Below are 12,971 nucleotides of genomic sequence, written 5' to 3' on the forward strand. Positions count from 1 at the left end.
TTTCCAGTAAAGGACAATAGCATGTGTGTGTGTGTACATATATATGTGTATATATATATATGGTGTGTGTAAATATATATCTGTGTGTATATATATAACATATATATAGCTACATTTGCAACCAGTTAGTTAACTGAAGAAATTTAAGTAAGAGAGATATTAATATTCATCACACCAAGGGTTTCATCTCTGGCAAAAATTTAATGTCTTATTCATCACTGCTTCACTGTGAGAGCACAGCATTGTAAACACCAGCTAACTGCACTCATCCTGGGGAGAAGAAAATGCAACAACATACCCTGTAACTGCTTCTAGCTGCCTAGGATGACTAGGCATACAAACACATCCTCCTAATAAAGCATTTGAAAGTACATCATGCACTGGTTTACACTTATTCTTTAATATTCAAAATGAACCCAAAAGTTCCGTCGCTTCTCTACCACTTTGACCCTGGACAAAGCCCCGACCTCATGTTCTTCATGCAGTTCATGTTTTTCTACCACTTCCACTCTGGGCAACTTCCCCCAACCTAATCTTCTTCATGCAGCTCATGTCTACACTGGTTGACTTACCTGTTCCCTTTTCTGTACTGTTACCAGTGTTACAGAACATGTGCACAGCTGTGTAAATAATGCATTACTTCATTTCTACTGCAATCCAGAGGAAACTTTCAAGGGGCCTAACAGAAGAGTTGGGTTTAATTTTAGTTTTGTGATGTCTGCTTAATTTTTTTGACATGAAGTTCAGCATTTACAGAAAAAAAACATCAGTTTGAGAAAGAATTCAATTTCCGCAGTTCAGAGAAGCAAAAACCTGAACCAACAAACCTATACAAGATGGTTCTAAAACAACATGAAAAAGCAAAGAACTGTCACTTCAATATCTTTAAGTGATAACAGTTTCTCTGTAAACACTTAGTATAGCTCTTACTTCATGATTCATAATCTTCCCATAGGTTTCCACTAATGACTCTGCATAAAAGGGTGTTTCACCATACAGCATTTCATACATGCAGACTCCCAGTGACCACCAGTCACATTCAGGCCCATATTTTCCCATTCCATCTTCCATTGCTTGCAGTATCTCAGGGGAGATGTAGTCGGGCGTACCCACTGCCACTGATGATTGTACCTTAAAGAAAAGGTAAACACAATTCTCGTAAGTTTTAAGGTTCTCTGAGCAACTTACACAATAGTTCTTTTGATAAACAGAGACACCACGACATGAGTCTGGAAATGGAGATTTATAAATTCACAGCAACAAAATAAAATATTAAGAAAGTAACAAAGACTGTGAAGAGTAAGTTCCAGTCTACTTCTACATAAAAATCTACTGATGTTTTATTCTGAACACAGCAGAAACTCAAAATAATCATAGCCATTAAAAAAGCAGACAGATAAAAGTAGAACATAGTTTGCCTTTGTGTCTAATACTTTAAAATTGCAATTGGCTGCCTGAAGTTGAAATTAAAATTGAGTAAGTAGGGAGTTCAAGTCCTGTGCCTGAATTTTACAGTTTCATTTGAAGATCATAAAACAAGGTCCTCAGGCAAGTAGTCCCCTATTTTTATTATATCAGAAATTAGTTAAACGCTTACTGCATAATATGTAACTGGATGCAACACAGGGGTGAGGTGGGAAATTGCCCTGTGCCCAAGTAGTAAGGAAGCCCTGACCATCGGGGCAGTAGCAGAGCATTTCTAATTTTTAGGACTATGTTCTCAGGTTTCATGCAGAGTTATAATGGCTCCTTCCAATTTATTTTGCATTTTAACATGGTAAATCCTTGGCAGGCATTTTATGACTACAGTCAAGTTTGTGCCAAGATGCATGAATGCTGTTACATGCCATACTTTGGCAGGACTGGCACCTCTGGAAGCACCCTAAATTAGGCAAAACAAACAAAAAAACATCACAAGTGATTTAGCTTGTAGGGGTGTATCCAGTATAGTGCACAAAATGGCAGATTACCATAACAATGCTGTTCCATTTCTAAAAGGCATATAAAACTGCTTAGTAATTGCCAGAATCAGAATCATTTAAGCTGGAAAGGACCTTTAAGATCACATTGAGTCTAACCATTAACCCAGCACTCACAAGTTCACCACTAAACCATGTCACTAAGCACTACATCTATATGTCTTTTAAATATCTCCAGAGGTGCTTCCTCCACCCCTTCCTGTGCAGCCTGTTGCAGTGGTTGACAACCCTTTTGGTGAAGAAGTTTTTCATCATATCCAGTCTCCCCTGGTGCAACTTGAGGACATTTCTTCCTGTCCTATCATTTCTTACTTGGGAGAAGAGGCTGCATGAGGGCTTCATGCTGTACCCTGTCCCTGAGCTGTCTTCCTGCTCAGGGGGCTTGGTACATGGAGAACACCTGGTCTTACTATTGAAGACTGAGGCAAAGAAGGCAGTAAGTACCTCAGCCTTTTCCTCATACTTTTTCACTATGTTCCCTCTACATCCAATATAGAAGAGACATTTTCCTTAGCCCTCCTTTTGTTGCTAATATAATTTTTTTATTGTCTTTTATGGCTGTAGCCAGATTAAGTTCTGGTTGTGCTTAGTTGTGTTCTCATTTTGAATGACACGCACTTCAGGTCTAGCATGGCTTTTAGGTTCCTGGACACCTGTGATTCCAACACAAATAGTATCAAATGTCTATGGTTTTTTAACAAAGGGTCTTTGGACAGTTCATAAAAATCTCAGGAGAACTCAAAACTCAGTAGCAAAAGAAGTGAGTGAAAAATATTAACAAGAGATAAGGTTAAAAAGTAGCAAGAAGATGAAGATGTCAAAAATGATTTATAAGTATGTTGGGTTATACTCTTCCCTCAATTTTTAGCATGTCAATAAGCTTACAACCTACGACCTTCCCGATGCACACTGACAACGAATAACAGCTTTAAGTAACTCACTTAAAAATCCCCACTATAATTAAATTTTGCTTCATACATACTGTGCCATCTTCATTCATTTTCAGACAGGACCCAAAGTCTGCCAGTCGTATGTGGCCATTCACATCCAAAAGAACATTATCTGGCTTTATGTCTCTGTTATAATAGCAAGGAGTGAAAAAAAGATTTAAATATGAAGTATTAGTTCTGCTTGTAAAGATTAATCTTGAATCAGAATAACAAAGATTTTTATGCTGGATACCCACTGATGCAAACTCTTTTTATTGCACTACTTAAAACCCTCTCCTGCACAACTTAGAACTTTGCCCAAAATATTAAAGCCTTGCATTACATCAGATTTTCAAGCTCAAAGTTTATTGAAGTATGGTCAAAAAACCAAGCAGAACAATTACAGTGAGCCATGTTGACAGAAATGGATATGCAGCTTACTTCATCAACATAATTTTATGATTATACTCATAAAATCATAGAATACTTTGGGTTGGAAGTGACCTTGAAAGGTCATCTAGTACAACTCCTCTGCAATGATCAGGGACAACTTCAGCTAGATCATGCATCACAATAAATTGTTTAAAGGCAAGAAAGATGAAAAAGAAAGGGCAATCTTTTAATCTTGTCATTTTTTTTAATTGTTTTGTTTTTTTTTCCTCACCAAAGCTGGTAACTAACTTCTGACTTCTTACCTAGGAAGATTTTTTTAACGATTCTCTACATTTTGTTCAGCATTTCCATTTGGCCAGTATTTTTCATCTGCTATTCCAGACTTTCTATACACTGCTGCACAGCACATTTGCTTCTATGGATACCTGAAAACCTTTGCATCATATGTACCTGCAGCAGTTACTCTACAAGCCAGTGAATTCCCTCAGCTCTGGGATCAGGGAAATGCCATTTCAAGGGGATACCCTAATATTAGAAAGTCTCCAATATCAAGCAGTGTCTTTCCTATTTTTACATATCTATATCTGTATCTATCTATCTATATATATATATCAAGGTATAAAACAATATACAACATGCTAAGGCTACTAAATGCCATGAAACAGAGATTCCCATTTTACTCTAGCTCATTACTTGATATTCTTTTTGATACCAGGAAGGAAGCCAAAAAGGATTTACTGAAGAGCATGTTAACTGAATTTAGTCCACCAATTAATCAAATTTTATTTCACCACTTTGTTCTCAAATTCACACAAAGTATCAGTAAAAGATCAATCATCCAGACAACTTCATAAAACAGTCCTGATACATACATTTTTTAATTAATAGTCTCAAAAAAGGCCAAAGATTTTATGATATTATTTTAAGAGCACCTAGCCAATATGTGGAGAAGAGGGCAAGAAAGGAAGAGAAAAGAGCAAGTGCAGAAACTAAAGTCAACTCAGCTATGCACCAATTCTTCAGGCTAAAAATGAGAACATCCATGTCTTCCAAAATAACATATGCCCATCTCCTTTCCTTTCTTTAGCCAATACATCCAGGATCAACTTCCAGTATGCTAGCATATTATCATGCCAATTTCAAATGTTATTATTACTCTGAGCAAGCCAAGGAAGATAATCAAGCCTATTAATGTGTTGCTTTGTGGCTTTTTTTTAGATATATTTATTCAAATAATATTATCTATTAATAATAAAACCATATGTGCTTTACCTTAAACCCACCAGTCTTGTTGCACCATAAAATCCTGTATTTCCTTTCAAATGGGAAATTCCAAGCACCACTACATGTGTCCAAAAACATAAAAAATGTGCAATAGCTTCAGCTTAATTTTTGAGGAAGAGACTAGAATTACTAGGAAGTAGAGAAAAAAAAACCATATAATCTAATCTACCTTGCTACATATATGTGGAAGTTGACAATGTCTGATTTTTTAGGTGCTAAATTCCACAGCTTCACACTTGAGGAGACTCATGAGAAAAATCATGATAGCTTTAACACGGGTCCTCATATGTGCAAAAATCCTGCCAATCTGATTTTTTTTTCCAATACAAACTTGACTTAACACAGTTTAATCAAGGGCTAATGCTTTGAGATTAATTACCGAAACTTCACTAATACTGCTGCTCATTAACAGTATTAAGACAAAATATTAAGTTCCACATATTGTCAACATTCCCTTACAGTCCCCTAAGCACAAGTCAAGCTCAGTAACTGCAGAGGACTACTGGAGCTCATATATAACTATACACAGATTTGTTTTATTTTTTTTTAAAGGACACTTCTCACAGTGCCATTCAAAGCATGAGCCAATCTCATTCGATACATCTCTGCATTTCCGCTTTGCATGCAGATTTCGCTTGCCTAAGGGGACACTGTTGCTGTTCAGGAAAGCTTAATGCCTCTCTCCGAGCTCCACTGTTTCCTATCTATGGCTTAACAGGTCATATAAGCCTTTAAATGGCCCTTGAAATCCTCTCCAGAGCAATCATGCTTCCTCCTAATCCATTCCAGTTGCCAAGCAGTAATTTCTTGGGCATTCATACATCTCCTATTCAAAGTGTATGTGTTGGCCTTGGAGCCATTCATTCCTATTTTCCCAACAGACACTCATTCATCCCTATGCAAAAATGTAGGCTGGTCATTTAGTCAGGCCACCTTCCTCGGAAATTGGTGCAATGACGTCTCTGGTAAACTTCTGAGTCCACAATATTTAATATTCACAGGGGTATTGCAGAGTTTATGCATCTTTTATCTTTTTAGTTTTTGAAACAGTGATCAAAGTCCAAGCAGAACAGTTCAAAGCATTATAGTTTGAGAATTCCCTGTCTTTTTAATGATTTAATTGCAAATAAAAATCACCTCACTTACCTGATGGTTTACACCATAAATTTCTTAAGGGAGACAGTACAACTGTCCTTAGTTCATAGACTAAGATAAAAGGCATAAAGAGGTAAAGGGACCTGGCCAAGTTTACCTGCCAAACCAGATACAATGCCATATATGTTCTCAGCCAGGACTTTCAGTGGCTTATCATCAAACTACTCATATGGCCATAAGCAGATTTCAGTTAGCTAAAAAAACCTCTGAGTTTACTGAAATTAAGATATAAAGTCAGTATATAACAAGACAGCTGCAAGGCTTTCCAGAATTAGTATAATTTTGCTTCCTAACTGACATGTTATACATAGGTGTTAAATCTGAAAAGCAAACAAAAGATTGAAATTCTCACTTGATCAAGACTCTCGCCATAATGAAACAAAATATTCATCAAGTGCCTTCCATGCAGTACTCACAGCCCCTCTAAAACAGTTTCTCTTGGAGGAAGCCAAAGCAGCAGCATAAAAAGTGTACTCTTATCTTCCTGACCCATTTCCTCTGACAGACAACAAGGAACATTATATATTCTTAAATACTACAAAACACAACCTAAGTTAGCATGATGGTAGGCACTGATCCGGAATACGCATCCTGTGTTGAAAAACTATTAGACCTGCACATGCCTTCTCATTACAAAACCTTTTCAAAGATGACCTCATTTAAACAGATGCACTGATATCATCATGGGCTTACTGTGTATAATTTTGCAGAATGTCTAAAAATTTCCAGAGAATTCAAACTGCTTCTAACGTCTAGGTTGGCTCGGACAAAGGCAGATAAATATTCATTAAGTGAATTGAGAATAAGTCAAGAAGCCTGATTAAAAATAGAAGCTTTAGTAAAAGGTTAGTCAGCTAAATGTCACTGCTTCTAACATCAATCCATCAAAACTTGGTATTTAAAATGTAATAGCTTATACAGCTATTATATAGCATATAGCAAGTACTCAGAGTAATTTGCCTGTGGCTACTGTGCTCACCTGTATATGAAGCAGTATGATTACTATCAACTTCATATAACTATACATGTATTTTTTGCCCAGTGAGATGGTATCTTACCTGTGGACATAATGAAGCTCATGTATGGAATGTATAGCAAGCACCATTTCACCAATGTAGAACCGAGCCATATCCTCAGGAAGCTTGTCTTCAAACTTACTGAGAAGTGTCAGTAAGTCACCACCAACATAGTAGTCCATCACTAGATACTGAAAAGGAGGAAATAAAGCAGTCAAGTACTGAGAGACAGCTGGTAAGGAAACAAACAAACAAAAAAGTTCATGAGTTAACCCCTGATAAAAAACCAACCCCAAAACCCTTCCACTAACTCTTCCAAAACTTATCACATCACCATCTTCAAATACTCATCTTAGCACATACCGCATCATGGATGCATAACATAGCTGGCAGGAACTTGATAACACTATACATTAGGAGTGCCTGTGACAAGTCAGAAACACTGTCAAGCCAGAGGCACTACAGTGGGAAATTTAAAAATCAAACATCAATGTTCTTCTGCATATATTTCATTGCAAAAATAATCAGCCTCCTAGGCCAATCAGCCATTATCCTATCTACGGAAAGACACAGATAGGGTGACTTGAAATAAAAGGACTTAGACTTGCTATTGGTTTTTCACACCACAAAACAAGAATTACATTTTAGTTACTTCCTAGCAATATCCACCTAAATCACTTCAACTACAATGATTACCTAGTACTACCAGTCGATCCACTTTGTTCCATACTTCCCAAGATGATTTGATCCGTGATTTTAGAAATAACTTTGCTTATTCTGGAATAAAGCTTTCCAAAACAGTCATCTTATTCTTCTACTCTAGGTAAAGCAACCTACAATCCACTGTCCCTGCCATACACTGATCTTCCACAAGGGAAGCAAATTAAAGAAGACAGGAACTCAAAAAGGAACACCAAGCGCAATACGAATAATTTCCTTGTTATCTTTTGGCTTAAAAGAGTGACTCCAAAAGGCACAGGTTTTTCCATTTTTCTCCACCTTTCTCAAAGTATAGCATAATCTGATTTTTTCATCACTTATGTTAAAATTGATCACTTTGTATTGCACAACCCATCAAGGAATTTTAAACAGGTTGAAACACTGTACAGATGCAACAACTATGTTTGAAAACAAAAGGCTACAGACAGGAACTAGCAATCTTTTGAAAGGGATATTGTATTGAAGTATTTTCTCTCAAATTCAAAGCTAAGAGAGCTTACAGAGCTTTCTGTGGGAACTGAAATATCCTCCTGTCAGAGGCAAGGTAATGAACTTCCCTCAGCTCCCACAGTGTTCATAACTCAGCAAGAACTCAGCTGACCCATGAAATGAGGCACTTGGATCAGAGGGAGATGGCGATACCTATTCTATAAGAATGACAAATTTTATTCATCTTCCAGTTCACAATGATCTTCCTGCCAGGAGGCAATTCTCCTTTCACATGGGTTTAAAATAAAGACTGTTCTGACACTAAAATCTACAGGAATTGCATTTCTTTCAGGGAAGTGACTACATCAAACAGGGTGAGAGTAGCTGGAAATCAAAGAAAGACAAGACACCAAAATACTCTCATGAATACTCAGAAGCCTGTAACAGGCTCACAGCAGACAAACACACATATGCCCTTTTTTGTGAATCAGACTGGGAATGAAAATTTTTCTGGTAAGTCTCCAGAAAACTAACAGATGTGAATTTGGAAGAGACGTCCCATACACATTTGTTGTATTCGTGGACTGTGTTTCACATACACTCTATCTGCTTCAGCAAAATCACCAGAGGCTTACTTAACCTGTCTTGACTCAAACTGTCTCTATGAAAGCTCTCCAAAAACCAGAAAAAAGCCATGCTAGCATTTCCATGTCATGTCATTTAAGAACTGGCTGTTTAGAAAACACTACCACATGGTGTATGTGCCTCTTAAAAGATTTTAAAACTACAGAAGAAGAACTAGAAAATGAATTCCAGAACATACACATTTTGTAGAACTTTCTGTTTCTTGCTTAAACGTAAGTTCTGCATCACCATGAGCTCTACTAATATTAGAGGGCACAAATCCCCTATCATTTTTAGGCTCCCCAAGGACAGCTACTACTTTTCTACCCTAACAGCTTACCTTCTCTTTATGTTTCTCATTCTGAACCTTTTATCATGCAGCCAGAGAATGATGGCAACCCTAGGTGCGGGAAGACACCAAGGGTCTCTCTCTGCTTCAGGGTCAGCTTACGTGGTTTTGTATTTATGAAACTTCAACCACCCTGACATCTGTTGGAGGGACGGTACAGCCCAGCAAAAGCAATCCAGGAGGTTCCTCGATTGTGTGGAAGACAACTTCCTTCTGAAAGTAATAGAGGAGCCGACAAGGAGAGGTGCCATGCTTGACCTCGTGCTCACCAACAGGAAACGGCTAGTTGGAAATGTGACGCTCCAGGGCAGCCTTGGATGCAGTGATCATGAGATGTTCAAATTCGAGATCCTCAGGACAGTGAGAAGAGCGTGCAGCAAGCTCACTGCCCTGGACTTCAAGAGAGCAGACTTTGGCCTCTTAAGGAACCTGCTTAGTAAGGTTCCATGGGATATAGCCCTAGAGGGCAGGGGGGCCCAAGACTGATATTCAAGGATCACCTGCTCCAAGCTCAGGAGTGTTGCATCCCAACTAGAAGGAAGTGCAGCAGGAGGGCCAGGAGACCTCCTTGGATGGACATGGAGCTCCTGAGGAAAATTCAAAGGAAAAAAGAGGCTTATAAAAGTGGAAGCAAGGACAGGTGGAATGGGAAGAATACAGGGATATTCCACTTAAACTTGAGAAGAAACTTCTTCTCAGTGAGGGTGACGGAACACTGGAACAGGCTGCCCAGGGAGGTTGTGGAGTCTCCTTCCCTGGAGACATTCAAAACCCGCCTGGACACATTCCTGTGTAACATTATCTAGGTGTTCCTGCTCCAGCAGGGGGATTGGACTAGATGATCTTTCGAGGTCCCTTCCAATCTCTAGCATACTGTGATACTGTGATATTGCCCGGGAAGCTAGGGACTAGGTTAGGAAAGCTAAGGCTCAGTTAGAATTAAACTTAGCTAGGGATGTTAAGGATAACAGGAAGGGATTCTACAGGTATGTAGCAAATAAAAAAAAGACTAGCGACAATGCAGGCCCCCTCTGGAAGCTCTTGGGAGAACTGGCTACTCTGGATTTGGAGAAGGCTGAGGTTCTGAATGACTTCTTTGCCTCGGTCTTCACCGGCAAAGGCACTGGCAAAACCACCCAAGTCTTGGAAGGCAGATGCAGGGACTGTGAGAATGAAGAGCTTGCACCCACTGTAGGAGAGGAACTGGTTCGAGACCATCTTAAAAGTCAATGTGCACAAGTCCATGGGTCCTGATGAGATCCATCCATGGGTCCTGAAGGAGCTGGTGAATGAAGTTGCGAAGCCGCTGGCCATCATATTTGAAAAATCATGGCAGTCAGGGGAAGTTCCTGATGACTGGAAAAAGGGGAAGATAACCCCCATTTTCAAGAAGGGGAAAATGGATGACCTGGGGAATTACAGACCAGTCAGTCTCACCTCTGTGCCTGGCAAAATCTTGGAGCAGATTCTCCTGGAAGGCATGCTAAGGCACATGAAAAACAACAAGGTGCTTGGTGACAGCCAGCATGGCTTCACTAAGGGGAAATCCTGCCTGACCAATTTGGTGGCCTTCTATGATGGGGCTACAGAACTGATGGACAGGGGTAGAGCAGTTGATGTCATCTACCTGGACCTGTGCAAAGCGTTCGACACTGTCCGACATGACATCCTTGTCTCTAAATTGGAGAGACATCAATTTGATGGATGGACCACTCGGTGGATAAAGAACTGGCTGGATGGCCGCATGCAAAGAGTTGTGGTCAATGGCTCAAGGTCCAGCTGGAGACCAGTAACGAGTGGCGTCCCTCAGGGATCGGTGTTGGGACCGGTCTTGTTCAACATCTTTGTCGCTGACATGGACAGTGGGATTGAGTGCACCCTCAGCAAGTTTCCCGATGACACCAAGCTGTGTGGTACAGTTGATACTCTGGAGGGAAGGAATGCCATCCAGAGGGACCTTGACACGCTTGTGAGGTGGGCTGATGCCAACCTTATGAAGTTTTAACTACGACAAGTGCAAGGTCCCACACCTGGGTCAGAGCAATCCCAGGCACAGCTACAGGTTGGGCAGAGAAAAGATTCAGAGCAGCCCTGCAGAGGGGAACTTGGGGGTGTTGGTTGATGAGAAAATGAACATGAGCAGGCAGTGTGCGCCTGCAGCCCAGAAAGTCAACCGTATCCTGGGCTGCATCAAAAGGAGTGTGAGCAGCAGGTTGAAGGAGGTGATCCTGCCCTTCTACTCTGCTCTTGTGAGACCTCACCTGGAGTACTGTGTGCAGTTCTGGTGTCCTCAACATAAAAAGGACATGGAACTATTGGAACAAGTCCAGAGGAGGGCCACGAGGATGATCAGGGGACTGGAGCACCTCCCGTATGAAGACGGGCTGAGGAAGCTGGGGCTGTTCAGCCTGGAGAAGAGAAGGCTGTGTGGAGACCTCATAGCAGCCTTCCAGTATCTGAAGGGGGCCTATAGGGATGCTGGGGAGGGACTCTTCATTAGGGACTGTAGTGACAGGACAAGGGGTAGTGGGTTAAAACTTAAACAGGGGAAGTTTAGATTGGATATAAGGAAGAAATTCTTTCCTGTTAGGGTGGTGAGGCACTGGAATGGGTTGCCCAGAGAAGTTGTGAATGCTCCATCCCTGGCAGTGTTCAAGGCCAGGTTGGACAGAGCCTTGGGTGAAATGGTTTAGTGTGAGGTGTCCCTGCCCACGGCAGGGGGGTTGGAACTAGCTGATCTTAAGGTCCTTTCCAACCCTAACTATTCTATGATTCTTTGATCACTTGCTATTATGCACAAACATCACTGGGAGTAGATTCCAGAACCTAGTGCTTTCTCTTTCAGAGTACTGATGTCCACACCAGGTTGGAGAATCAAGCTCTGATGCCTGTTCTTGTTTTTTTCTCAGCTTTGCATTCCATTCTACTAGGATCAAGATTAACAGCACAGCTAAAAAGTAAATGCAATCTGTCCAGGATCTATAACATAACAGCATTCTACTGAGATGTGGAAAAACACGGCTATAAACACCTTCAAGCTGAGCAGAGAACTAAAAGAAATCCTTTAGGCCCTGGATGAGTGAACCACTGGTGTGGAAGAGAACCTTCTGTCCAGGTTTTCGGACAAAAGTCACTTCCTGATGTGTTTCACCTTTTTTCATGCATCATTTACAACAGAGCGATTGAGATGCAGAAATACTCCCTCTGTGAGCACCAGACAATTACATGAGATGGATGCTGAGTAACAGACCAAATTAGAAGGCAGCATGCAGAACCAGACCTCAGGCAAGCTGAGAATCTGCTGACTGGCTGTCACACAGAGTGGTTGCTTTCTTAGATACTGGGTCTTAAATTAGATGCTAGATATCTAAATTCTGCCATCAAGTGAAACTTCAACATCTAAATGTCTTTGGAGGCTTCAGGAAAAGAAATGCATCATACTGCTGTAGCTTGCTTCGAACAGATTTGTACAGGATGGTATTAGCAACACTAGATTCCTCTTTATTCTGTCACCACTACTGCGTGCTATCTTGTACAGCTAATTTTTTTCTTAGGTAGCTCCATTCTTATAAGCTATTTGGAAATATGTTATATTTAAGTTAGGTTATTCTTATACAAGTCTGAAGGCTGCTTGGTTTTGAAGGAATTTGAAATCGTGACCTATCTTCATGAGGCAGTGCGAGATAACTAGCCTTTGGGAAGTTGAAAACCTGTACCTATCACAAAGCATTCAATGGAAATATCCTGTAAATGAGGGTCTAAGACCTGACTACTTATTTGCTTAGATGTGCTTGTTATTCTGAAAATACCTTAAATATGACAGTCAAAATAATGTTTTGTTTCAGCATCTGTGAAAATGTTTGAGTATTTTCTCTTTTCTATGCTTAGTTCCTGAACTCATTAGCAGCCTTTTATCATAACATTTTTCTTATTTGTAATCATGACTTGCTACTGTATCCTATCTAAAAAGCATTGAGAAGGTGAAAACTTTCACATTTCAACTATGCCAGCTGTTACAGAAATAGCTGGCTTGCAAACCCCACCTCAGGTAGCCACATGGAAGCTGTATGGTTCAGTATATTGCAGTACACTG

The 12,971-nt window shown here is 40.1% G+C and overlaps 1 protein-coding gene across 15 annotated transcripts in view; it reads right to left on the reverse strand.

Annotated features, from left to right (window-relative positions):
- CDC42BPB (CDC42 binding protein kinase beta) overlaps positions 1-12,971 on the reverse strand; it is a 96,430-nt gene that overhangs the window by 39,115 nt on the left and 44,344 nt on the right. For all 15 annotated transcript variants that reach the window (XR_009745199.1, XM_061464086.1, XM_061464085.1 and 12 more), the window contains exons 5-7: positions 6,799-6,947; positions 2,962-3,055; positions 931-1,131 (exon numbers count right to left, since the gene is read on the reverse strand). Coding sequence is in view for 14 of the 15 variants with exons in the window: in XM_061464086.1 (XP_061320070.1) it covers positions 931-1,131; positions 2,962-3,055; positions 6,799-6,947 (444 nt within the window). In the remaining variant the exon portion in view is untranslated. The remainder of the gene's footprint in view (positions 1-930; positions 1,132-2,961; positions 3,056-6,798; positions 6,948-12,971) is intronic.

This window comes from Pezoporus flaviventris, unplaced genomic scaffold, assembly GCF_033815535.1.
Source record: "Pezoporus flaviventris isolate CSIRO_AGI_PZ_B2104156 unplaced genomic scaffold, CSIRO_AGI_Pfla_v1 ptg000036l, whole genome shotgun sequence".
Taxonomy (NCBI): domain Eukaryota; kingdom Metazoa; phylum Chordata; class Aves; order Psittaciformes; family Psittacidae; genus Pezoporus; species Pezoporus flaviventris.